The 24,972-nt window shown below is 37.7% G+C and overlaps 1 protein-coding gene across 7 annotated transcripts in view; it reads left to right on the top strand.

Annotated features, from left to right (window-relative positions):
* The window catches only part of AIMP1 (aminoacyl tRNA synthetase complex interacting multifunctional protein 1), a 39,749-nt gene extending 15,735 nt beyond the window's left edge, over positions 1-24,014 (top strand). For 4 of the 7 annotated variants that reach the window (XM_082482503.1, XM_082482499.1, XM_082482502.1 and 1 more), the window contains exons 2-7: positions 3,889-4,022; positions 4,712-4,837; positions 6,950-7,102; positions 8,941-9,152; positions 18,025-18,193; positions 23,757-24,014. In XM_082482503.1, the coding sequence (XP_082338629.1) occupies positions 3,914-4,022; positions 4,712-4,837; positions 6,950-7,102; positions 8,941-9,152; positions 18,025-18,193; positions 23,757-23,923 (936 nt within the window). In that variant the 5' untranslated portion in view covers positions 3,889-3,913 and the 3' untranslated portion in view covers positions 23,924-24,014. The remainder of the gene's footprint in view (positions 1-3,888; positions 4,023-4,711; positions 4,838-6,949; positions 7,103-8,940; positions 9,153-18,024; positions 18,194-23,756) is intronic. The other 3 variants (XM_082482505.1, XM_082482500.1, XM_082482504.1) reach the window with 3 other exon arrangements.
* Positions 24,015-24,972: the final 958 nt, after the last annotated feature.

Raw genomic sequence — 24,972 nt, 5'->3', positions numbered from 1 at the left:
TAAGATGCCTGTCATCTAGGAGAGCAGCATAAGACTTTATGGAATTGCAAATGCTGAAACCAAGCTGCATCACTGTCATAGATGTATGTGATGCATACATGGAGAACATGTTGATCTGTAGGCAGTAAGTCTTACTAAGAAGTCTGCAGGTTAGAGCTCGTAATATTAGTAACCTTACTTTGTGTGTTGATACTAACAAAGCATCACAACAAAAAGCTGAGAACTTTCAAATACTGAGCTTTTTTAAACCTCCAGCTGGAAAGAAGGAATGCTTAGAGCTAATTATTTTAGGTTTTGGGGATCAGTTGGCTTCCAATCTCTGTTTTTTTTGGTTAAATGATTGCTTTTCCAATAGTGAAAAGTAATTGGTTCCATGTTTGGACTATGGATAGATTCCAAAACAATTTTTAGAGTTTAAGTTTTAAATTTTGTCATTAATTTGGGGGGGGGGGGGGGGAAGTCTTGCTTTTAAAAACAGAGAGTATTAATATTGAAGAGTAAGCTACAACAACGTTTGTTTTTAGCATCCTCTTGGTGTATTCACTTTTTGATCTGGATATATTCTAAGGTCTAGGCCAATGTTGAAAAAGCAGTATTTGTAAAACATGTTGAAATCTTGGGATAATTTGTACTATATGAGAAGTCTTGATTTATTATAGGGAGTTCACTGCTTTGGGGACACTTACACATTCTTGAGAAACAAAGTAGAATAATGCCTGTTTTCTCCTATGACAGTACTGCAGCGACTTAGAAGACCACAGGAGGCAGTACTTTCTGTTTTTTTTTTAAAAAAAAAAGGCAAATCTTTTCATCAGCAAGTAGAATGATGAGAAATTAAACAACTTTTATGTGTTGATATGTAACTGTGTGAACGACTGCAGGACATGAGAAGATTAGGTGCCAATTGAAGATTGGGTGCCATTGTAGTGGTAGCGGAGCAAGTGGGTTTTGGAGCAGTTCTGAATGTCTTACAGTAATAAAGTAGTCCTTTGAGACTTCGTGAGAGGTCTGAAATTAAACAGTTTCCCTTAGCTGAGCAACCAGGTAACTTCAGAAGGTTGCCCTTTTCAGGAAGTCTGAGTATAGCTACTCCTTACTTGTTTTTCAGAACTGTGTGGGGTTTTGGTTTTTTTTTGTTTGTTTATTTGAAGGGAAAGCAACTTACTAGGCACAATTATATGAAGTGACATTACTTTCAGTTGGTCTCTGGAACATTTTCTGCAAAACAGGTCAGAATCTCTCTGTAATAAGACTTGATTCTGTTTTTTAAACGATATTATTCCAGGTTTTCTTTCATATTTTTAGTTTGTGTATCGCCAGTAGGGGTTGGCTCTTTGGAGTGTTTTTTGGTGCAGGGTGGGGTGGTGTCAGGGTAATAGAGGGCAAAGGAAATAGGGGAAAGGTTAAAAAATTCCAAAAATAATTGACTATAACCTTTGATTGTTTCAATGCTAATGTTTTTAAGTGTTTTGTGTTGTATAATAAGGGGTGGATCTTAACTTTTTTTTTTTAATGTGCCCTTTTTAGATATAATTTTATCAGTGTGCTGTATGAGTTCCTGTGCCTGTGTAGCAGTTCATTTCAGCCTGTTGGCTCTTTATTAGTATCGGAAATACCTATTCCTTTGTGTTATTGTTATAATGCTAGGTTTACAGAAATTTATTTGACAAGTGGGAAAATGTCTACCCATTGTAATCATGTAACTTTATTTCCAGATCTTCAGTTCATTAGCCAACTTGGCTAAAACCTATAAAATGTACCAATTCTATTCACTTTGAAGTTTTAGTAGCATTTCTGTTGTTGTTGGCAAAGTTTCCACTGTTAATATTGTGTTCCCCAGAGAGAATATGTAGCTTGCGAGAAATCTTACTGGTATGCAGACAGTAATACCCCAGGCTTTGTATTATGCTACATTGTACCGTAATAGTTTCATGTCTATTTCCCTTTGACATCTAAATCAGTAACTTATTGAAATTACTATTTTCCTTTTTAAACACCTCTATTTTCGGACTGCACGTGAAAACAAAATTATTTTCTTTTTAGTAGAGATTAATTTAACTATTAAGATTACTTTAGTTGTCCTGGAGAGATGATTTTACTGCTATTTTCTCTATGAGATTTTATTTCTTTTAAAAGAAAAATCTGTTGTGGATGAGTGGAAGGTGTGATGACAGTGATGTTCTTGTATCCTTAAACAAAGCCGTATGCGTAAAACAGACTTTGATTGTATTACATTGCAAAAAAGGCAAGGCGTTGGCCAATTCATTGGTTTTGCAGGATGAGCATACCCCATGTGTCATCTGACTACTGTATCTCTCTCTGGCTTTGTGAATTTTACTTTGAAAACTTTTAATTACACAACTCCTGATTTGTTGTCTTTTACCTTTTATTTCTTTTTTTTTTTCCCCCTCCAAAGGTACATAGCTGTGGAAAGTTAAGTTCTTTGTAATAGAAGATCAGGTATAAAATGTAAATTAATACTGAGAGTGCAGCAAAGGTTATATGTTGACACTGGCATGAGCATGGTTGTATCTGTTCACCTTTCAGTTATTTCTAAACCTGTTTTGTCTTGAGTGTGGCTTTTGTTGCAAATCCCAACAGAGAATATTCATACATTAAAAACAGATTTAGGTCATAGTGTCAGAATAATCTTGCAATAAAAGGGGAAGTTTTCTGCCAATTTGATATGAGAAAAGACGTTTTTAGGCTCTGATAAAGTTGCGGAGCCAGTGCACGGATTGGGATTGCTGTTTTGTTACCAGCTCTTCCCTTTGCAGTTGGACAAATGCACAGGAATTGCATCACTGTTGCTTGTGAAGATCTGCAAGGCCCCTTTTATTCCCACCTATGATCAGTTTTCTTTCTTGATTTACAGATGAGGCAGCTGTTAGTACAGATTCTTTCTTCATCTAGATATGGAGTGGGAGGGTAAAAGCACTATCTGCCGCAGATACCAGTGACTGTAACTGTATCTCATCATTCTGTTGCTACTATTTGAGCTTTTATGGTTAGACACAAGTGTTGCAGAGAAGGAAGTAGAGTAAATTTGGTAGCTTTCAAGAAATAAGGGCTGCACACGAGGCACAGCTAGTTTCTAGAACATTAGAAAAACCCAATAAAAAGAGTTGAACATCCTGAAGGAAGGCTAGACAGCATTTATTTGTGCTCTTGCCTTCACTGGTCTTCTGTGTTTCTTGCATCTTTAATTTGTTACCTGGGTGCCTGGCCCTCCATTTGAGTGGGAGTGAAATAAAACAATTGAAAGCAGTGCTAAAATAACTCTGAAGGTATAAACCTACAATAAAAATTGTATTAATCCAAGATGAGTAAAAATACTGATGAATCCTGCTTAAAAGGAAAATAACAGTAAATTCTCAATGTATGTACAACCACAATGTATGGAAGTATTCAATATATTCTGAATAAATTTATTAGAAAAGTTTGGAAATTTTTGTAGGATGTTTCTGTTTTCTTAGTCTCAATAAAATTCTGCATACAGTTAAATTTTTCAGCTAAAACCAGGATGCAGTGTTCTCCTGTCCAACCTTTTTCCTTTTACTCCCATTTTTTTTGTCCAATTTATTCAGACCTTTCTTTCTGAGAAGGTGGATTTTTTTTCTGTTTCATGAAGGAAGAACATATTTTCTGCAGCTGGGAAGAAAAGTAACTTTTCTTCTAAAGTACATGAAAGCAGCTGTCAAACATCAGATTCTGTTTAATGTTGCTTTTTGTTTGGGCTTTGCGTTAGGAGGTGGGAGCCCAGCTTATTCATTTAGAAAAATTTCTTATTCAGCAACTGATTTTAGAATTGCTGTTTCATGTGATAAGAGATGGTAGCGTTATTACATTAAGAAGTCATTAATTTTAGACTGTCTGTTGTTTGTCTAGGTTTTTAGCCCGTTACTTGGTAAAGATGGCAGCCAACAATGCGGTGCTGAACAGACTGGAGCAGAAGGGTGCAGAGGCCGATCAAGTTATTGAATACCTCAAGCAACAAGTTGCTCTGCTCAAGGAGAAAGCTAGTAAGGCATTATCTATCGTATGATAAGCTTGTTAACCAGATGGTTAACATTAAATGCTCATAAGAAAAAATGAGAACATGGACAACTTCATTAGTGTTGTCAGCCTTTTAAGTTTGTTTCAAGTTCTCCAAGATAAGGCTTGTAATAGTAGCACCGTTTTAATGTCTTGTGGTTTGTGGTTTTTTTTGAAGCTGCTTATTCTGGAATAGAAAAGGCATGAATGAGGAAGGATTATGGACACAAACACATTACGGAAATTTGATAGTATATGATTCTGTTTGGGGGGAGAGAGTTGGGAAGAATGAGACTGTGCATTTGCCTGAATGTGTTACTGCTTTTTCACCTCTACGAGTTTCTCTCAAGAGTATTATACCTTCGACTTTAATATTTTGTATTGTCATTATCAGTGAATTAAGGTGCTTGATATTACAAACATGTTCAAGCTTTTTCTAATAGGTTTCTTGGAATTTTTCTTGTGAGTCTATTTAGGGGACTGAGAAGCAAGTATATTGAGAAGCCACTTGAGTACATAAGTATTGTAAAAAATGGCTATTTCTAACAAAAAAGGACTCCAAAATGTTACTGGTTATATACTCCTTTAAAGTTTCCACTTTTTTTGGTGTTTGGCTCACCATGTTTCACATCCTCTGATGAATGCTAATTATTGAAACTTGTTGTTTTTAATATAGTGTCAACTCTAGTCTTACAGGCATCTCTTCGAGAAGAGAAGAAGCTCCGTGTGGAAAATGCTAAATTGAAGAAAGAAATTGAAGGGCTGAAACAGGAGCTGATTCAGGCAGAAATTAGAAATGGAGGTGGGAAAAAAAATCCTATCCTCATACAACGTAGATCTAGTTAGCACAAAATATGATCAAAACTATCTTTAATTCTTCTTGATTTTTATCTTTCTCTATGTGACTCTGGCGTTTCTTACAAATTCTGGATTTTCCTAGGTTCCTTCCATGCCTATGACAAGTTGCTTAATTCCAACACTTTAGTAAGCTGCAAGCCTAACAGGTACAAATGCCAGATCTTAATCAGATGTGCAACTATTTATTTGTATGGTTTTGTACAGTGCCTGTCATAATAAGCCCTGAATTTGACCGATGACAGTGACTTATTATAATACCTTAGAAATTGCTGGGTGTCTAGCGCTTCTTGATATTCTGAGTATTTAACCTAGCATGACTGAAAAAATCCCTATGGAAAATGAAGCCATAGTTCAAAGTACACATGGGCAGTGACTTCTTAGAAAATCTGTGGTAACGTAAAATTAGAAACAATGTGTTTTGAATTTTTGATTCCATGCTTTAGTAAGACCAGCCTTTCATTGCACTGTTTTTCCTTCTTTGCACTCCTCTGTGTAGCTTTCTTCGACTCACACAATCATTATATAATTCATATTAAAAAAGAAAGGAGAAAAACAAAAACTGTTTCAGATCCAGTGTGTCTTCTTTAAAATTATTTCCACAGAATGCCTCTTCTGCTGTCAACAGCTGTTATTATTTTTACCCACGCTGTCAGTATTGTAAATTGGATGAGATAGTATCCAGTGTAGCTGGATGCTAGCATTCAACCATACTGAATGTTTTACTCTTAAACCAACACATTCAATCTTCAAAAAGACTAGCGTTTTATAAATGCAGAGAATTCTTTTTGTCCTTTGGTTATGAATAAAGCCCTTTCATGTCCTAAAGCAAACCATTAGTTTATATTTCTCCATTATCTGTTACTCTGCAGCTGTACTTGACTCTGCAGCAGTTCTTGACAGGGATAGGATATTTCGCAGAATCTCTGTTATGGTTGAGAGGGAAGTCTCAAGGTGTATGACTTTCTCCAAGATGGGAAAGGACTAGTAAATTAATATTTGGCTTCACATGCATCATCCTTTATTTAGCTAGTTTATCTAAAATGTAGTAGGACTAAATTCAGATCTTTTCTTTTGAAGTGTATTGGTGTATGTTAGTTTTAACAGTATTAAGTAGTTGAGCACAGAAACTAGGTGGACACAGAACATCAAAAATATTGCTTGAGATATTTTTTTGAAAAAATGAGGAAAAATCCTTTTACAACTAGCAAGCAAAACAGCAAGCAAGTGGTTGTTGGTACAACAAATCTCAGATTCAAGTTATTTTTAAAAAATTGTTTATAAGAACATAGTTTGTGCAAATCACTTTAGTGTTGAAGAGAGCTGGTATCAACAAACACAGTGCAGTTCTTCAGGAAGGTTAATGTCTCGAGTGTAAAAAGAAGCATGTATGTGGAATGGGGAGCTGTATAATAGTGACACTAGGAGGATTTGTCTAACAGTTACTAATCATAGAACAGCACAGCTTTAAAGGAACCTCGAAAGATCATCTGGTCTAACCCTTCTTGGGAAGGGGAGCCTAGATGATATTGACTAGCCACTGATGATGCTTACCCAGTACAATGATTTGGTAAAAAGCCTTAATCAGAGTCTTGAGAAGAGCAGAATGTATAAGGGAGGTAATTCTTATGCTATCATATGCTGGTGATATCCAGAATTCTATATCAACATTTTAAAAAGAAGCATGAAGGTAATGTGAAGAATTTAAGGAAAGGAAGTGAGGAATCAACAAATCGTTAGTAGCAAAGATAACTAGATGTTGAAATAAACTGCAAAAAAAGGTGGTGTTTGCTTGTATGTTTTATTGCATTTAGCACTTTTTCCCATATAAAAAATGTGTAGTCAAATACATTGTTCTTAACTGATCAGAATAATTATATCTAGATTGAGTTCTGATACGTGTTTTGCAATGTTGTGCTTCACTACTCAGCCATTGTGGTTTAGGTATTTTAAGCAAAAGTTTCAGCTTTCTCTACTTTTTCATTTATGTTGGAAATTTAAAGTGTTGTGGTGTTCAAAGTTCTGGTACCCCTTCTCACTTTAGTGGTTTTGATTTTAGTGAAACAGATCGCAGTTCCTCCTGGCACAACTGTTTCTGCAGCTTCATTTTCAGATGATGTTCCACAAACTACAGCAGTTGCATCATCTCCTGATTCCAAAGATCAAATTAAAGATGAAGAAAAGAAAAAGAAGGAAAAAGTAGAAAAAAAAGGTACTTCAGTTTTCTTAGCTGTATTGTATTTCTCATTATCTTCTCTACGTAGCTTAAATTTGAAAAGCAATCTGTGACTGTTTCCTTTCAGTGACTGTACTTGGAAAAAGGTGAAATATAGCATGAAATTAAATAGAAGCCCTACCAGGCTATTTCTGTGGAGTTCAACATCTATTGTAGGTAGAGTATTTAACAGTTAAAGTAACCAATTTGTAAAACTTGGGTTTTAGTCTTGAAATTGGTGAAATTATGGAATATCTCAAATCCTTTGGCATTCTGTCACCGATCTCATCTGGTTCCTCTCTGGTTGTTCCCATGTTCTTTGTTCCACTTCTTGCACACTTCGTCTGTGAGGCTTCAGCGGATATTGATTCTGACCTGACTCTCACACTGGCCAGAGTGCAGTTTGTTCTCTCCTTAGCCTGTGGCATTGAAATGGATGTTTTCTGTGCATCTGTATATATGCTGTGTACAGACATGCTTTGCTGTGTTCTCTTTCCCTTATTTGGTGACAGAATTAATTTCTGAAAAGTGAAATAAATAGGGTGCTAGAAGCTGATTTTTTTGGCTCCACACTATTGTAGAGAAACATCATGAAGTGGAGAACAGTGAGGAGTGATACCAAGAATAAAGATGGCAGGTCTTTGAAATGATCTTATGTATTAAATATTAACTATTTTGATGTTTTTTCAGTTTCTTTTCAATTATTGTATATATGACTGGCTTTATTAATTTGAGTGTAGTCTAATTACAATTTGATTAATAAAACAGGCAAACACAAGCTTTTTATTCATCACATATGAACTGAAGTATTTTTGAAGATCTATTGCTTATGTTAAAAAAATACTGCATTTTTATTACTGAATGTATTATTGAACTTCAACCCTGTGCTAGAGCAATGATAAATTAATTGAATTGCCTGCTGTGTCCACTTTTCCTTTTTTGCTCCCTAAAGGAGTTTAGTTTATGTTAATGTGTAAGCTATCTTGGATAAAAGAATAACAAATATTCTTGTTTTTAGTAAGCATTTCATAGATACTTCTTAATCTCCCAGAGGTTATAGTTGTTAAACAATCTTGAATGTCTTTTAAGTAGGACAGTCTTACATACAAACTGGATGTAACTTGCTCTTTTCGAAGGGAACATCTAAAGAAGAAGCTGAGTATGGGGAGTGTTGTTTCACTGCTATTTTATATCATACAATATGTATGGGTGATGATAAACCCTTGCATTGCCATAGGATAAAGACTTCACATCAGTGAAACCTCATAAGCCATGAGCATTTTCACACTCTGGTGTATTTGAGAAGTGAAAAATGTTAGCTAAGGTCATCTTGAAGGGTTACTTTGCAACAGTGCAGTTGCAGTGACTTAGCATTGTCCACAGTCAGGAGCTGTTGTTAGGCACTGGTAACCTGATGACTTGTGATTGTTTAGTCTCCCTTTGCTGGTGAACACCATGGCAAGGCTTACTGGTATTTGCTAATTATTAAAACAGTGCTATCAGGCTTATTGATGTTACCTTTGGCAGCATATATACGTCACTTGCATACATGCTAGCTACAGTAAAAGTTCATGATGACTTCACTTTGCAAACAAGAAAACACCTCTGTCCTGAGATGGTAATTACTTAGAGTAACAATCTAAATTGGAGTGTGTATGATGACTCTCCACTGGAAGCTAGTAATAAAAGTGCTAACTCTTTACGCTTCATTTGTGTTTTACACTGGATTTACACTTATTTCCGATATTGTAGCTGGCTTTTCCCTTGCAATGGTCATATACATTACTTATGCTTTTTTTTAAGATTGATTTCGTGAACTAAACTTTCTTTAATAGGTGAAAAGAAGGAGAAGAAACAGCAGCCAGCTGCTGGAAGTAGTGATGCAAAACCTGTAGATGTTTCTCGTCTGGATCTTCGTGTTGGCTGCATCATTACTGCCGAAAAGCATCCAGATGCAGACACTCTATATGTTGAAAAAGTGGATGTTGGTGAAGCAAGCCCAAGGACTGTCGTCAGCGGTTTAGTGAAACATGTTCCTCTGGATCAGGTATTGACAAAATTATTTACTGATACTTTTTCCTTTTCTAAAGTATCTTAAGACCATCTGTTTATAGGATGTGTTTTCATTATGCTAAAAGATTTTTACAGTCATGAAAACAAAAATGAAATGCAAATGGAAGTAATGCTTAACAACATTTGCCAGAAAATGGAGAAGTACCCTTACCCCAAATCAGTTCCTTTCTGCTTGCAGTGCTTCTGTCCTGGGATCTTATTCTGACTTCTTTGTGATGCCATTGGTACGCAGTGGACTCCTAGTCCCAGCAGATGTGACTCTCCCTTTAGGTTTCCTAGTATGTAGTAGAGAATCTATTGTAACTTTTTTGCTGTCATCCAAACTTTTCAAACTTTTGCCTTCCAACTCTCTTTATAGCCTGTTGAAGTGTTTGGCATGGAGCAAAGCAAAGAGCATGTAACTTTAAATTAGCTGTCAGTGAGTGGCTTAAAAGCAGCAGAATACAAAATGCATATTTTTACTTCCTTGTCCAGAATAGAGTCTGCCTCTACACTTTTTTAGGTGATACACTTCTGTGTTTGATGTGCATGGTTTATGTACGTCTTGGGAACAACCTGAAACTTCAAGATTATATTTTCCTTTCACACCTCTTCTAAAGGGTGAGTGGAAGGAAGGAATTGACTGGAGGCTGCTTCTAAATTTAAATGGAAGCTTGGAAATTAAAGCAATGTTGTATAGAGGAACTGCACAATGGGTCATAAAGGAACTGATCTTTGTGTGGAAAAGCTACGTTTTCTCAAATGCCTTTTCACATCCTGGCCCCATGGTAAGACTGCAAATGTAGGAAGCAATTAAAATTTTGATTGTTGTTTTTATGATACAAAAAGCTATTGAACTGAAAAAAATGATGGAATACAATAACTATTCTGCACTGATCACCTGATGGTGTCCAGTTACTGGATTTGCAGTGGGCAAAAATTCAATTTACTCATTTTTAGCAGTCCGCTCTCAAGAAAGCCTGTAGAAAAAACATCTTAAAAGTCTTTCTAAATAAAATTATGAACATGGAGTGTGCAGAATGTAGTGGCAGTAACAGGGTTTTCTCTTTAAGCTACTTTCTGGAAAAAATAATCCAAAATACTCATTAACGGAGAATTAAGGATCATTCTTGCACATTCTTTGGAACAGTTAGTTTGTTTATCTGGTTTTGCTTTTGGCAAGTTTCTATTAGACAGTAAATTCTTAGGGGCAAGCTTCCATCTTTTTATGTTTTTTGAAGTGTTCAAACATGCGAAGGCCTGGCATGTGACTACTGCTGTATATTTAAATACAAATGTGCACATCAGATCAAGTACTATGGACATAATGCATCAAAAATTCAGCAGTTTATGATTAGTGTTTGATGTGGTAATTTAACAGTGTTTGAGGCTGTAGTAATTTTATCATCTGATTTTACTTTTGGTTGGGAATCACAATATATATCTTCATGAACATTTCAGTATGCAGTGCAAGTTAGTTATGGGTGTGAAAAACTTATATGTGGTACAGTGTGTTTTTGTGTACTGCTGATGGTGGTGAAGCCAAGTCAGAAGTTGTACCCTCAAGTATTATGTATAGATAGATACATAACGTCATCAGTAACGGGGATATGGTACTGAAGCATAAGGTGGACCATGTCAATGCCGAGTGCTTTCAGCAGCAGCTGAGGACAACTGGAGAACATTCTTAAATGTCTGCAGAAATTGTCAGCTTTTCTGCCACTGCATTTGGCATTTTGAAGTAGATCTGTTTGTGTTCCTAGAGTTTTTGCCCATGGCCAAACAGCCAAAACCACTGCAGCCTGCAGTGGACCCACAGCTCATAACCAAACAACCAAAGACTCCCCCTTCGGCACACACAGAAGAGATGGGAGCCAGTAATGCAGAAGAATGGAAGCTTGCAATGGCAAGGACCAGCAGGAGGAAGAGACTTTCCCCAAAGCCTGAGGTGCCCTTGTAGACCTGTTTCACTGCTCTGCAGACTGAAGAGAAAAGACCAGTAACATCATGAGAGATGCTGGAGCTGAGTAAGGCAGCCTGATTTGCTCCGCATATAACAACCAACACAACGAAGAAAAAGCGACAGGTGATAGTAGTAGGCGACTCTCTTCTGAAAAGTACAGAGGCAACCACTTGACGACCTGACGCACTGTCTAGAGAGGTATGCTGCTTGCTGGGGGCTCATATCAGGGATGTCACAAAGAGACTACCAAGCCTCGTACAGTCTACTGACTATTATCTGCTGCTGTTGTTTCACATGAGCACCAGTGAAGCCACCAGGAGCAGTCTAAGGAGTATCAAGAAGGACTACAGAGCCCTGGCAGAGGCAGTAAAGGTCTCTGGAGCACAGGTGTTTTTTTTCATCAGTCCTCCCAGTCAAAGGGAGGGGGTTTTAAAGGACCAATCAAATCTGGCAAGTCAATAAGTGGTTACAGGACTGGTGCCACAGCCAGGGGGTTGGCTACTTAGACCATGGGACTTCCTTTGAGAAACCAGGTCTACTGGGGGCTGAAGGGGGTCCATCTGTCAGAGAAGGGGAAGAGCATCTTTGGTCAGAGGCTTGCCAAGCTGGTGAAGAGGGCTTTAAACTAAAGTTACCAGGGTACGGGAACCTCAGTCCATCCCACTCCTACTAGTTGGATGCCAGTGCCAGCAATAGGTGTCCAGAGCATGGAGAAGGACCACAGGGCATCAGGAGAGCACCTGGAGTGCAGCACAAGGGAATTCCAGCCAGTAAGTCAGCTTCATTGGGGACTTGACTTAAATGACTATGCAAAAGCACATAGCGTGGGGAACAAACGAAGAGTTAGAGGCATATGCATGTCTGCGGGGCTATGATCTTATTGGCATCATGGAGACATGGTGGGATGGGTCCTGTAACTGGAGTGTTGGAATGGAAGGATACAGGCTCTTTAGGAAGACAGGCAGGGGAGATGGGGAGGGGGGTGTTGCCCTCTATGTCAGTCACCAGCTGGAGTGCCTGGAGCTCTGTTTGGGGATAGATGAGGAGTGGACAGAGAGCTTATGGTTCAAGATTAAAGGGAGGGCAGGGACAGCTGACATCACAGTGAGGGTCTGCTACAGGCCACCAGACCAGGAAGACCCTGGTCTAGAGTGGATGAGGCCCTCTATAGACAGATATAGGAGTAGTCTCACATTCAGAAGCCCTGGTCCTCATGGGGGACTTCAGCCATCTCAATATCTGTTGGAGGGACAACACAGCAGGCCATAAGCAATCCAGGAGGTTCCTGGAATGTGTTGATGATAAATTCCTTCTCCGAGTGATAAAGGAGCCAATGAGGAGACATGTCATGCTGGACCTTGTTCTCACCAACAAGCCTTGGCTGCAGTGACCATGAAACGGTGGAGTTCAAGGAGGCAGCAAGGAGGGCATACAGCAATCTCACTAGCCCAGACTTCAGGAGAGCAAACTCTGGCCTCTTCAGGGATCTGCTTGGTGGAGTACCGTGGGATAAAGCCCTGGAGGTAAAAGGGGACCAAGAAAGCTGACTAATATTCAAGGATCATCTCCTCCAAGCTCAGGAGTGATGTATCCCAAGGAAAAGGAGGTCGGGCAAGAAAGTCAGGAGGTCTGCATGGATGAATGAAGAGCTCCTGGACAATCTTAAATGGAAGAAGGAAGCTTATAGAGGGTGGAAATAAGGACAGGTACCCTGGGAGGAGTACAGAGAAATTGTCGGAACAGCCAGGGATCAGGTTATGAAGGCTAAAGCCTTGATAAAATTAAATCTGGCCAGGGACATCAAGGGCAATAAGAAAAGCTTCTACAGGTACTTCAGTATTAAAAGGAAGACTAGGGAAAATATGGGACCTCTCCAGAAAGAAGCAGGAGAACTGTTTACCCAAGATACGGACAAGGCTGAGGTAGTCAATGACTTTTTTTCCTTAGTCTTCAACAGCAAGTGCTGTAGCCCCACTGCCCAAGTCTCAGAAGGCAAAGGCAGGGACTGGGGGAATGAAGAACCACTCACTGTAGGAGAAGATCAAGTTCGAGACCATCTAAGGAACCTGAAACTGCACAAGTACATAGGACCTGATGAGAGACATCCGTGGGTCCTGAGGTAACTGGCAGATGAAGTCGCTAAGACACTCCATCACATTTGAGAAGTTGTGGCAGTCTGGTGAAGTTCCCGATGACTGGAAAAGGAGAAACATAAACCCCATTTTTAAAAAGGGGGAAAAAGAAAGACCTGGAGAACTGTAGGCTGGTCAGTCTCACCTGTGTGCCCAGCAAGATCATGGAACAGATCCTCCTGGGAACTCTGCTAAGGCAAATGGAAAATAAGGAGGTGATCGGTGACAGCCAACATGCCTTCACTAAACGCAAACTGTACCTGACAAATTTGGTGGCCTTCTACAATGGAGTTACAGCATAGATGGATAAGGGAAGAGCAACTGACACTGTCTACCTGGTCTTGTGCAAAGCATTTGACACTGTCCTGCACGACATCCTTGTCTCTAAATCGCGGAGATATGGATTTGACACATGGGCCGCTTGGTGGGCAAAGAACTGGCTGGATGGCTGCACTCAAAGAACTGCAGTCAATGGCTGGATGTACAAGTGGTGAGCAGTGATGAGCGGTGTTCCTCATCGGTCAGTACTGGGACTGGTGCTGTTTAACATATTTGTTGGTGACATGGACAGTGGGATTAAGTGCATCCTCAGCAAGTTTGCCAATGACACCAAGCTGTGTGGAGCAATCGACACGCTAGAGGGAAGGAATGCCATCCAGAGGGACCTGGACAGGCTGCAGAGGTGGGCCCATGCGAACCTCATCAACAAGACTGAGTGCAAGGGCAGAGAATGGATTGAGAGCAGCAGCCTGGAAGAGGACTTGGGGGTGTTGGTTGATGAAAAGCTCAATATGAGGCAGCAATGTGTGATCGCAACCTAGAAAGGCAACCATATCCTGGGCTGCATCAAAAGTAGCATGGCCAGCAGGTCAGCGGTGGTGATTCTACCCTTCTACTCAGCTCTCATGAAGGCCCACCTGGAGTACTGTGTCTAGCTCTGGAGCTGCCAACATAAGAAGGACCTGTTGGAGCAAGTCAAGAGAAGAGCCACGAAGATGATCAGAAGGCTGGGGCAGCTCTCCTATGAAGACAGGCTGAGAGAGCTGGGGTTGTTCAGTCTGGAGAGGAGAAGCCTACATGAAAGATGGGGAGGGACTCTTTATCAGGGAGTGCAGTGATAGGATGGGAGTAAGTTTTAAACTGAAAGAGGGTAGATTTAGATTAGATATTAGGAAGAAATTCTTTACTGTGAGGGTGGTGAGGCACTGGAAGAGGTTGCCCAGGGAAGCTGTGGATGCCCCATCACTGGAGGTTTTCAAGGCCAGGTTGGATGGGGCTTTGAGCAACCTGGTCTAGTGGGAGGTGTCCCTGCCCATGGCAGGGGATTTGGAACTAGATGATTTTTAAGGTCCCATCCAACCCAAACTATTCTATGATCAGTACTGTCTTGGGCAATCATTCTTGAAATTCAGACAGTTCTCATGTCACTTTTTTACTGCCTGAAATCCCCTTGAACCTTATAGATCCTTGTGCCAGTGATCAGAAGTGAAGAAAGAATATAGGGCATATATCTTAAAAGTTAGCAAGAAGAGAAGAGGCCACCATCAGCCTCCAGAAACACTGTCCTACAACCATTCTTTGTGTGAGGATGCATTACAGCTGTACCTGTTATGAACTGTATAGTCTCATTTTTATAGAATAAACTTTTTTCTTTCTACTTAGAAGGCTTCATCTTCTTTTTTCTTTCTAGATCATTGTTTAAGGGTTAGTATTGTCCACCCAGGAATTAGCAGATAGTACTGGAATTTATATTTCTTTTTCTTAAATAGAATGGTAATTGTAGTCTTTATTCACACTCTTGATCTTCTAATTTTCATTGTCTAGTCTGCAGGGAAAATATGTTTCTATAAATCATAAAGAACAGTTACTGCAGCATGACTGTAAACTTATTGACACGTTCAGTGTAATATAGGATACCTTTCTTAAAGCAAACAAGTTTTATTTCCTCTACTTTTGTAGAATTCTGCTTCAAGGCTATATTAAATGCTACTGTGTTTCTTTTCAGGTATGAAACAAATAGAAATATCTGTGTAACCAAGCTTGTGATTTGTAAATTATGTTTGCTGCCAAACTTAAGATACCCCCCTCCGCCCCCTTCTTCTTTCTACAAGCATGTTGGGAAAATGCTTTGTTTTATTCTGAATTTGAAGCAGCTGTGTGTCCAGCCATAGAAACTATAACAACTAATGTTTTTGCTGAAACTAAATCAGTTTCTCACTGGTTGAGTTGTCAGTGTTGAAGTTCCTGGATTTTTTGAAACAAAAGGATTGGCTCCTTGGAAGGCCAGCAAAGGTTGTTATTGTTTCAAGGAGATAATATTTTAATTTCCTTTGCTTATTCTCAGCTCACTTATGTATCGAACACTTCCTGTGATGCCAAAGCCTTATTAGCTCCCTGTAGATACAGACTTGCTTCTGTTTGTGTCCTTTTAAGTGTAAAGATTTGCCCTATTGTTCTTAACCAGAATTTGCTTTACTGGATAATAACACATGTGCAGAATGAAACATACACTTACTGTCTATCTGTGTCACCTTCAGCTGTTTTTCAGTAACACTGTGTATTTCTGATAGAACTTTTCACATACTGGGAAAGGGAGTCAGGTTTCTTCCCACTTGTTTGGGTTTTCTTTTTCTTCCTGCCCATCTTATCTATATGTCAGGAAACTCCCCAATTTATTTTTACAGTTACTTTTGAAAAACAAGATTGTTTCTTTTGTTTCTCTAATTTATGGGGTTACAGAGGGTGGCCATCAGCAGAATTACTGGATATGACTCTTTGTATCTGACACATTTCAAGATTTTATTTATCATTTATTCTAAGAAGATATCATAAGAGCAATGCAGATAGAATGGTACCCAAACTTCAGATTCCTTGATGGGTTGTAAACATTTTTCTTTGCACTTATTATGAATCAATACACAGGGGTTTACTATTGTAATTGAAGCACTATTTTCTGGAAACATTACAATAAGTTCCTTCTATAAAAATTAGCCAAATCAGTTTAAAAAAAAAAAACAAAAAACAAAAAAAAAAAACAAAAACCCAAAAAAACCTAAAAGCTTTTGCATCATTAGGAAGCCTTTATTTATGTCTAGTTTCTTTTTTTCCTCTATACTTGGGGAATTATCATTTTTCTGAAGACAGTTTAAAAATTGAGCCATTTGTAATAAAAATGAAAACCAAAGACTTGAAATAGCAATAGCAATGTTCTGGTTTTGGCTGACCATCTTGGGGTGGGTTTTTGTGGTATTTGTTTTATAAAAGTATTTATTTAACTTTGTGAGTTTTCTTAGCATTTATTTGTGAAATCAATACACGTATCTGAGTATTAGAGCAGTTCAAAAGCACTCAAAGATAATTCCTAGTAAGTGATGGGATAATGGATAAGTTTGAAATGTTGGTAAATGCTTCTTAATTTTGTAATAGTAATCAACTTCTCATACAGAAATGTCATGCAGTGTATATGAACATTTGGGCTACTGTGACTGGAAAGGAGTGATGTGATGCTAGTTTGGTTTTCTTTCCTGTTAGTTTGATGATGATCTCCGTTTCCGTATTACTGCAGTTTAGTTTTGTCAATTGTATAATCTGTAATAAAAAAGCAATGCGCTGAAGTCTATAGAGTTTTTTTCCAGTTAGTCAAAACTAAATTTGAGTACCAAATGCAGAAATCTTGGTTTTTTTAGAGTTACTGACATCTCATACCCATTTCTTGTGTTTTGGGTGATTTATATCTGTAGCCATAACTTAAGAAATTTTCAGTCAATGGTCTGTCTTGAAACTTATGCAAGACCAACTCTTCATTATAACTGCTTCATTTTGGAGTTTTATATTTTCGGTTTTTTAAAGTGTTCTACTTGTAAAACATGCAGTCTTTGGAATACTTGATCATATCAGTTTTGTTAAGTATTAAGCCTTCAGTTTTGTTTAAACTTTAATATTGTAATGCACAAAGACTGAAATCTGGAAATATGGAGAGAGAGAGATATATATGTGCACTTGGAGTATGGGAATTAAGGTGTCCTTTCTATCTGTCTCTTAAGAATGTTCTGGGTTTAATTTTTATTCAGTTTGAAAATGTGGTTTGTTTTCTAGGCTTAAGTGTGGCAGTTTCCCCTAACAAAGTATGTTTTCTCTGGTTTACTATTATAGGTTTTACTAAAATAAAAGAACAAAGGAAGAAACCTAGTTTTACAGTTTTGTTCTGTCAAATTGAAGTACACGATATATACAGCTGTTTTCAGTTGTTAAAAAAGAATTCAAAGCATTTGGGCTAAAAAAGAAATTTTAAGATTCAAGTGGGCTAATTATGTAAAACACTGTACGCTTCAGTACACAGTTTGAAATTTTTATCTATGAGCTAGTCTAATTTGTAGAGTGGTTTTATTATCATTATTATTTTTAAATGGAAATCGTTTGGTTAATAGTGCTACATTGAAAAGTGGTTTGAAGTGGTGACTGAGAATGAGTAAAGATGGAATGTGGGTGAAACGCATTGCCTGGTTTTTGGATTTCTGAATTGCACATTTTGTATTTCCACAATAACTGTGTCACAATTCAGCATTTACTCTGTCATTCACTGGCCAATTCTTAAGTGGTTTAAATGTTATTTGGTAGTGATGTGCAGGTGTTAAAATTTGCATCTATTGCTGTATGCTTCTCTTGTCCATGTTAAGGTCTCTTCATTGTAATTCTTTTGTTATAATGAAATTGAGCCCCTCAAAAGCATGTGGCATTTAAGTACTCACATCCTTCTATTTTCCTCCCCCAAGATGCAGAATCGAATGGCAATACTACTCTGTAACTTGAAGCCTGCAAAGATGAGAGGAGTAGTATCGCAAGCAATGGTGATGTGTGCTAGCTCCCCAGAAAAAGTGGAAATTCTGGCTCCCCCACCCGGGGCAGTACCTGGCGACAGAATCACTTTTGAAGGTTTTCCTGGTAAGTAGGTCTTTGGAAAATTGGAGAAAATAGGTATGCCAAGGTGACCTTATTGTTGAAGCAGATGATAAAACAATATTTTGAAGTTGGTTGCATTTTTTGTTGAAATTTTCTGAATTGGTTATAGTTGAACTTTTTTACCATGCTAAGGATTGAAAATGCTTAACCACCTGCCGAAAATTGGAAAATACAGGGAAATAACTGTAACTTGAAAAAGTACTTTAAGATAAAATTACCCACTGTAAGTCTCAAGAAGTATTTCTGCTCTTGAAATGTATGGACAAATGTATTTGCACCTTGCAAGTTACAATAAGCAAATATAAAGCTTCTTTTCCAGTGTCTCAGTGTAAGTGATGAAATAATAAGTTCCTGACTCCAGCTCCTCCCCCTAATGAAAGTGTCAGAACTTGGTGTAGGCTGAGGAAGGGATGGAGAGGATTGGAGGTGTCGGAAATCTCCTATTTATGAGAGGAATCTATAATATTCAAAACACCAGGAGATTTTTTTGTTTGTCTGGAAGGAAAGGACTTTTTGGGACTCCAAAGACAGACATTGGAGCTCTTCCCACTTAATTAAATCAATAACTCTATATTTTTTCAGAAAACAATCACATTTAAACTTTCTCAAAAGGTAATTTTCATTCATTTTCCCACTTCCACCTCCCACTCATCTATGAAAATGATTAGTTTCTCAACCTGCATATTGAGAAGTCAAATAAGCATCACTGATGTAGTGTGTTGGTGAATGCTTCCCTCCTACCTAAATGCCTATTTGCTGTTCTCACAGCCTGAAAGGGATGCGGTCAGGTTCAGATTCTCCTGTTGCTGTCTTTGTTAGCACCATTATTTTGTTCTCTCTATCATGGTTTTAAGTGTTTTTAATCAGGAGGTGCTGGTCCATTATGATCCCAGTAAGAAAGGCACTCAGACTCCATAAAGTATCATTTAAAATGCTATTTGTTAGAGCTGACACTGAAAAGAGAGCAGTGTAAATAATCTTACCTTGCACAGATGATGGGAACCCTGAGTTGGTGCAGCATCAAACAGGCTTCTGATCCACGTCCCTGTCCATAGAAGAGATTCCCTTCTTTTGGTCATTTGAGTTACTGTATTTTCTTATTCATTCCAACTGTCCAACAGAAAGGAATTTCGAATGAGAACTTGATGCTGCAGTGTTCCATAAAGGTGAGGACATGCACGTGGCTCAGTCATTGGTACTGTGTGGGAGCTGCCTGCAGGCTCCTCTGTTACAATCAGCTGGCTAGGTTCATCCTGTGCCCCAGGAATTTGTGGCACAGCACAAGCCCAGACCTACTCAGGTCAACTGTTATGTGGATCACTGAGTTCTTGACAAACAGTGGTCTTCTGGTCAGGATCACTGCATCACTTTATCTTATGAAAAAGTGGTCTCAATCCCAGTATTTCCTATATTGGGTGGAATTGTAAGTGTGTGCATTTATCAACAAAGTATTCATCTTCAGGATGAATTTGTTGCTCAAAAGTTGGCTTTCACATGTGAGAAAATGGTGTAGCTTTCTGTGTTCTGCATAGAAGTGCATTAACCTTTTTAAGCTCTTGCATCTCTGACAATTTCTAGCTGTACAGCAGTGTTTTTATTTATGAACCTCTTGGCAAGCTCTATGCTTAAATGTGTCTGCATGAAATACCTTTCATAAACATATAAGTATATGTTTGTATATAGATATTTTTATACTTCTTGTGATTGAAACTGCTCTAAAAAAATACATATTTTAGTTGGCATACGATAAGGGAAGCAGTGGTCTATCTAGGAGTTTTAGAAACAGGAGGAAAGCTCAGCTTGCTGTGATTTAATGCTCTGACTGAAAATATTTTAAAATCATACTATGTTTAAGAAGGAAATCAGTCTTGCAGCATTTTTGTCATTTTTAGTTTTTGTATTAAAAATATACCAAACTTGCTAGTGGAGATGCAGAACTGGTAAGCTGTACTGAAACATGAAAGGCTTCAGCAATTGCATGAATACTAACTCATAACTTCTAGTCGTTATCACGTATCCATGAGTAAAGATAGATTAAATGTTGGATGTGTGACCTTTGTTACATGCAAGGATACACTCATTGCTTTCTGTTGGATGTGCAATAGAGAGCAGCAAGCTGTAGAGTATACCCTTCTAGTGCATAAGCCCTGCAAAATGATGTACAAGTCAGCTTAGGCATGTGGCTTTTTTGAGGGGTGAAGGGTCTTTTTTTGTTTGGTTTTGTCTAAGACATAACCTTACTCCAAATTTATATCTCAAGTAGCTTTGTATACCTGGCATTAAAAAATAATGTGAGAGCTGGTAGTTGTGCTGTTCTCTGTTAGCCAGTATATCTTTTCTTGCATGTGACTAATGGGGTCTGCTTTCTCAAAATAATTAAACTATTTGACTCCGTGGTTACAGCTGCAAAAAGCTTTTCCTAGAGCAAATCAGTTATAAAACGTTTGTTTTAAAATTATTCCCAGGTGTTAAGGCATACAGATATTCTGTTGACATTTTGATTGTTAAAAGACAGAATAAGCTAAAGGGGGTGTAAAATTTGTACTATTTCTAAAGTTATGACCTGCAGCCTGCGATACGAGGTTTTGTATGCTTTATATCAGTTTCCTTCTGACAGGGAGCCAAAGACATGGAGCTCTGATAAGTGCCAAATTAAGGCTTTTACAACTCCTTTGAAAAGTGTATACATCTAGGGCTATAGATTGTAGTCTGAAATATGGCAGCTGTTACCTAATGTTTCATAAATAGCTTCTCAGGAAAATTCTTAGGTATGAGATTAAAGCTAATCATTGACTTTGAAAATATGCCTAATGCTTAATAGTGCACAGTAGTGTGATACATAACACTTATTTTAAATAATTTTAAGACGTGTCACTTGATTATCTTGAAGTCATCAGGAAAAAGCAAGAAAAATAGCATTGATGGATGGAGACTTACAAAATCATTCTGACATCTGCTTCTTTAAGTTAATTTGTTTTATATTTGTCCTCCGCGTGTTGCCTTTGCAAACTAAGATATTAATATTGTTTGTTGGTAGGTTTTGGTTTGCTTTAGGGTTTTTTGAAAATTTCTTTTAGTTAGAGACTAACATTGTTGCCACTTACCACCTTGTCCGGGTGACTAACAACTTCTGGTGGGTTTGCATCCTGTCATCGTTCATCCCCCTCTCCCCCCAAAAATTGCTAGACCGAATGTCGTGTTTAACAAAATTTGGGACCTCTTATTTGTTTTGTTTTGTTTTTTTATATAGAGAGTGAGAAGCTCATTAAACCATTGCAAGTTCAAATTTATTTTATTTATAGAAATCCTTCTAAAGAATATTTTCTGGGAAGAAGGAATGCAATGAGGAGAAGTCACAGGAAAATGCACAGCCTAAAGCTCTGGTAGTATTTAAAATCAGTGCCTATACTAATCTAATATGAGCTTACCACAGATCCCAGGGGAGCTTGATGAATTATTCCAAAGAAAGCGTGTTTTTTATAATAAAAGTCAGGGGGTTTTCTTATTGAAAAAAAAATTCTTGCTTTTTATATTTGAGGAGGGGGAAGGAAATGCACAATGGATCATTTAACATTCTGTTTAATGATTTTATAAGTTCGTATTCATTCATTTTGGTCTAAACCCAAGTCTGTTCATGAACTTGAGCACTGGGCAGGATTTTCATTTTTGTGAAAATGCACAATTAGCTCTATATGTTTAATTTATTAATGATATTCCTGATTTTTTCTTTCCAGTATTAATTGCACTGTTGATTTAAAATAACTCGACTGCATTATTGAATCTGCTCTGATAAGGCTAGACTGCTTAATGGAGAAATCTGGCCTGGTCTGCTTCTACGCAGTTACAGATACAGAAGCTACAAAAGTTAGGCATGTGTATAGGCAGAAGTAACTGAGAATGTGAGTAGGTTGAACCATTGAAACGATTTAAAGGAGAAAAACAATAAGGCAACCTGCAATAACAGTAACTGCCTGTTGGTCAGCCAGTCAGGAATATACCAAGCAGAAATGAATTTCAACCAGCTACTAGAAACACATACTTTAAAATCCCTGTAGCCATAGTAGTTTTTCTTTGTGAACATTTGAGGGCGCTTAGTAGTGGAAGATGAGAGTACTTGACATTCTGCTCACTTGGAGAGCTCCTCATTTTCCTTTAGGAACTCCTGGCTCTTCTGAGAGGATATCAGGGAGGACCTGTTTACTAGGATTTGTTTTTTGATTCTTGCTTGTTCTGGAACTTAAGGTTTTAATAGCTTGGGCAAAATGGTGCCCATATGGCACTCTAAGGAAGTAAAAACAGATATATATATTGATATATCTGTATATATATAGTGTATCAACAATGAAATAGCATGGGATCCCTTTCAGCATTTAAATGTGCTCTAATTATATTTAAAATAAGTCCGGTGTTTTTTTTAAATCTGTCCTGCCTGTGTTACACACAAGAGGTCAAGAGCACCCAACAGTGTTATGATTAAATAATTTTTAATGAAATCTTTTTTTAAGAGAATCTGTGATGTATTAGAATTAAGAGAGTAAATTTACTTGTCTTTTGAGCAGAAAATAATTGTGCAGTGAACTGGTTGTCTTTGTCTAGATTGTATCAGCAGGAAGCAGTTTATCAGTATAAATCTTTACAGCAAGAGAGTTTATCTAGTTTAGTTGTTTTGTTCCTAGACTTTATATTTCTTGCCTATTTAAAAATAGGAAAAATATGACTCTGAAATACTTCACTATTCTATGTCCTTTGTTAACAGTATTTCAGAACATTAGTAGAAGAAACCTCCTTTTTGTGGTCATTAGAGATCCTTAAATAGTCAGATTTGCTAATGTTGTTAGGCCGTCAGTACCTCTAGGGCATAGGTAGCTTATCATGGCGTACACATAGAAACAGGGAACTGAGACTATAATTGCTGAAATACAAGCTGACCTCTAAAGCTTATGTTGTTTTAGGCACCAGAGCTTGTCATCAAATAGTACAAGAAGTAGCAGAACAGTGTTGAAACTTGGGGCTAAAATTATATGTCAGTATCCTAATTTTGGACTATTTTTGTCTAAGTTCAATATTTCTCAATTGTCAGGGCACTTGCCAAATTCACTTAATATTAATTGCTTGTAAAAATTCATTAGTTCCTGAACTTAAGATGCTGACATACCCGTGTCTTGGCGAGTAGAGTATTTCTATGCTCCACATCTACTTCATTCTTGGGAATCCTTTTGGTCTCTAGTAAATTTTGTAAACCAAAAACTACCAATGGTTTGATTTCTTCCTTTTCACGGTATTAGTGGTCTGTTACTTACAACCTTTTTCCCCTGAAAGATCAGCATTTTGAGAGAGGCTTTGGAGAAATTTCCTAGATGTTTCCCTAATTCCGATTAAAGTTTTCATTTTGAGAGTTGCAGGTAATGTGTGTGTTGGTTTTTTTTTTTCCCTATAAAGTGTGTGCAGTGATGCTGTCTGGGCTGTCACAGATGTGTAGATACATAGAACTCTTGCTCTGCCTTCTGTGTTGTGTGCTATTAGATTATTCTTTGTTTTGAAACAGGAGATCCTGAGAAGGAACTTAATCCCAAGAAGAAGATTTGGGAGCAAATCCAACCTGATCTTCATACCAATGACCAGTGTGTTGCTACGTACAAAGGAGTTCCATTTGAAGTGAAAGGGAAAGGAGTCTGCAGGGCAGAGACCATGGCAAACAGCGGAATTAAATAAAAAAAAAAAAGTTATTAAATGCTTTTTCAGATGTTGAAATGGAAAGTAATGCAAGCACAATAAAAAACATGAATATGTTACTCCTCTGAAATGCATGCTTTATACTTTTTTTGTTTGACTCCTCTTCCAGAGGTACAGAGTGTGTTAGCCTCCAACATTGTCACGATTCACTCATTCACCATGCTTACTGTCCTTGATGTTAAGTGTTGTCAACAGTCATTAACCACTCAGTGCTCAAGACTTAATTGACAAGGCTTGTTCATGGTAGAACCACATGCAGGCAAGCATATTTTCTGGCCAGCTAAAAGGTTTAGAGGATCTATGGAGCAAGAACATCTCAATAAGGAAAAATTTCTGCTGTGTTCCTTGTGTGCTAACTGTTCTTCAAGAGGTGCGGGACTAGTAGTTGGCCAGTGACGACCACAATAGCCTTCATTCTTCTAGTCACCTTTTAATAGTTTTTCTCCTCTTCTTCCAATCAGTTTCCAGATATATTATAAGCCTCTCCAACTTTGTTCTTGGCTGTGTTGTCTCAGTAGTCTGCAGACAATTGTAATGGGAAGATTAAACTACGGCCCTTTATGCTCCAAGATACACAAATGGACATACTTTCATGTCCCACAGTTAAACTGTTATAATGTCAATAAGAGCAAAGCTGTCGCTTTGCTAAAATAGTTCTTTATCTAGCCCACCTAGATATTTCCTTCCAAAGGATAGATAATACTAAGAAAGAATGAATAGCAAATAGATTGCCAGAGCTAGTCAAATACTACCAAAAAAAAAATCTGGTTCCAATGCCCCAACAAGTATAAAATGAATGGATTTTTTGTTTTAATGTGTTTTTATGCAATGATATTTTGTACAAAAGATGCTTTGGTTTTAACAGAAATAGTTTCTTCAGTTTTTACAATTAGAATTATGCCATAATAATGTAGTACAAGTAGTCACAGTTGCTGAGGTAGTAGCCTCAGATTACTTTTAATTCCTGCCTTTTAATAATCTGAAAATAACTGTTTTAGATCAATTTACAATAAACCTTTTAAGTAACT

This window comes from Vanellus vanellus (assembly GCF_965231255.1).
Source record: "Vanellus vanellus genome assembly, chromosome: 4".
NCBI classification, from domain to species: domain Eukaryota; kingdom Metazoa; phylum Chordata; class Aves; order Charadriiformes; family Charadriidae; genus Vanellus; species Vanellus vanellus.
The sequence above is the reverse complement of the archived record's forward strand: the minus strand, read 5'-3'. Positions and strand labels throughout refer to the sequence as shown.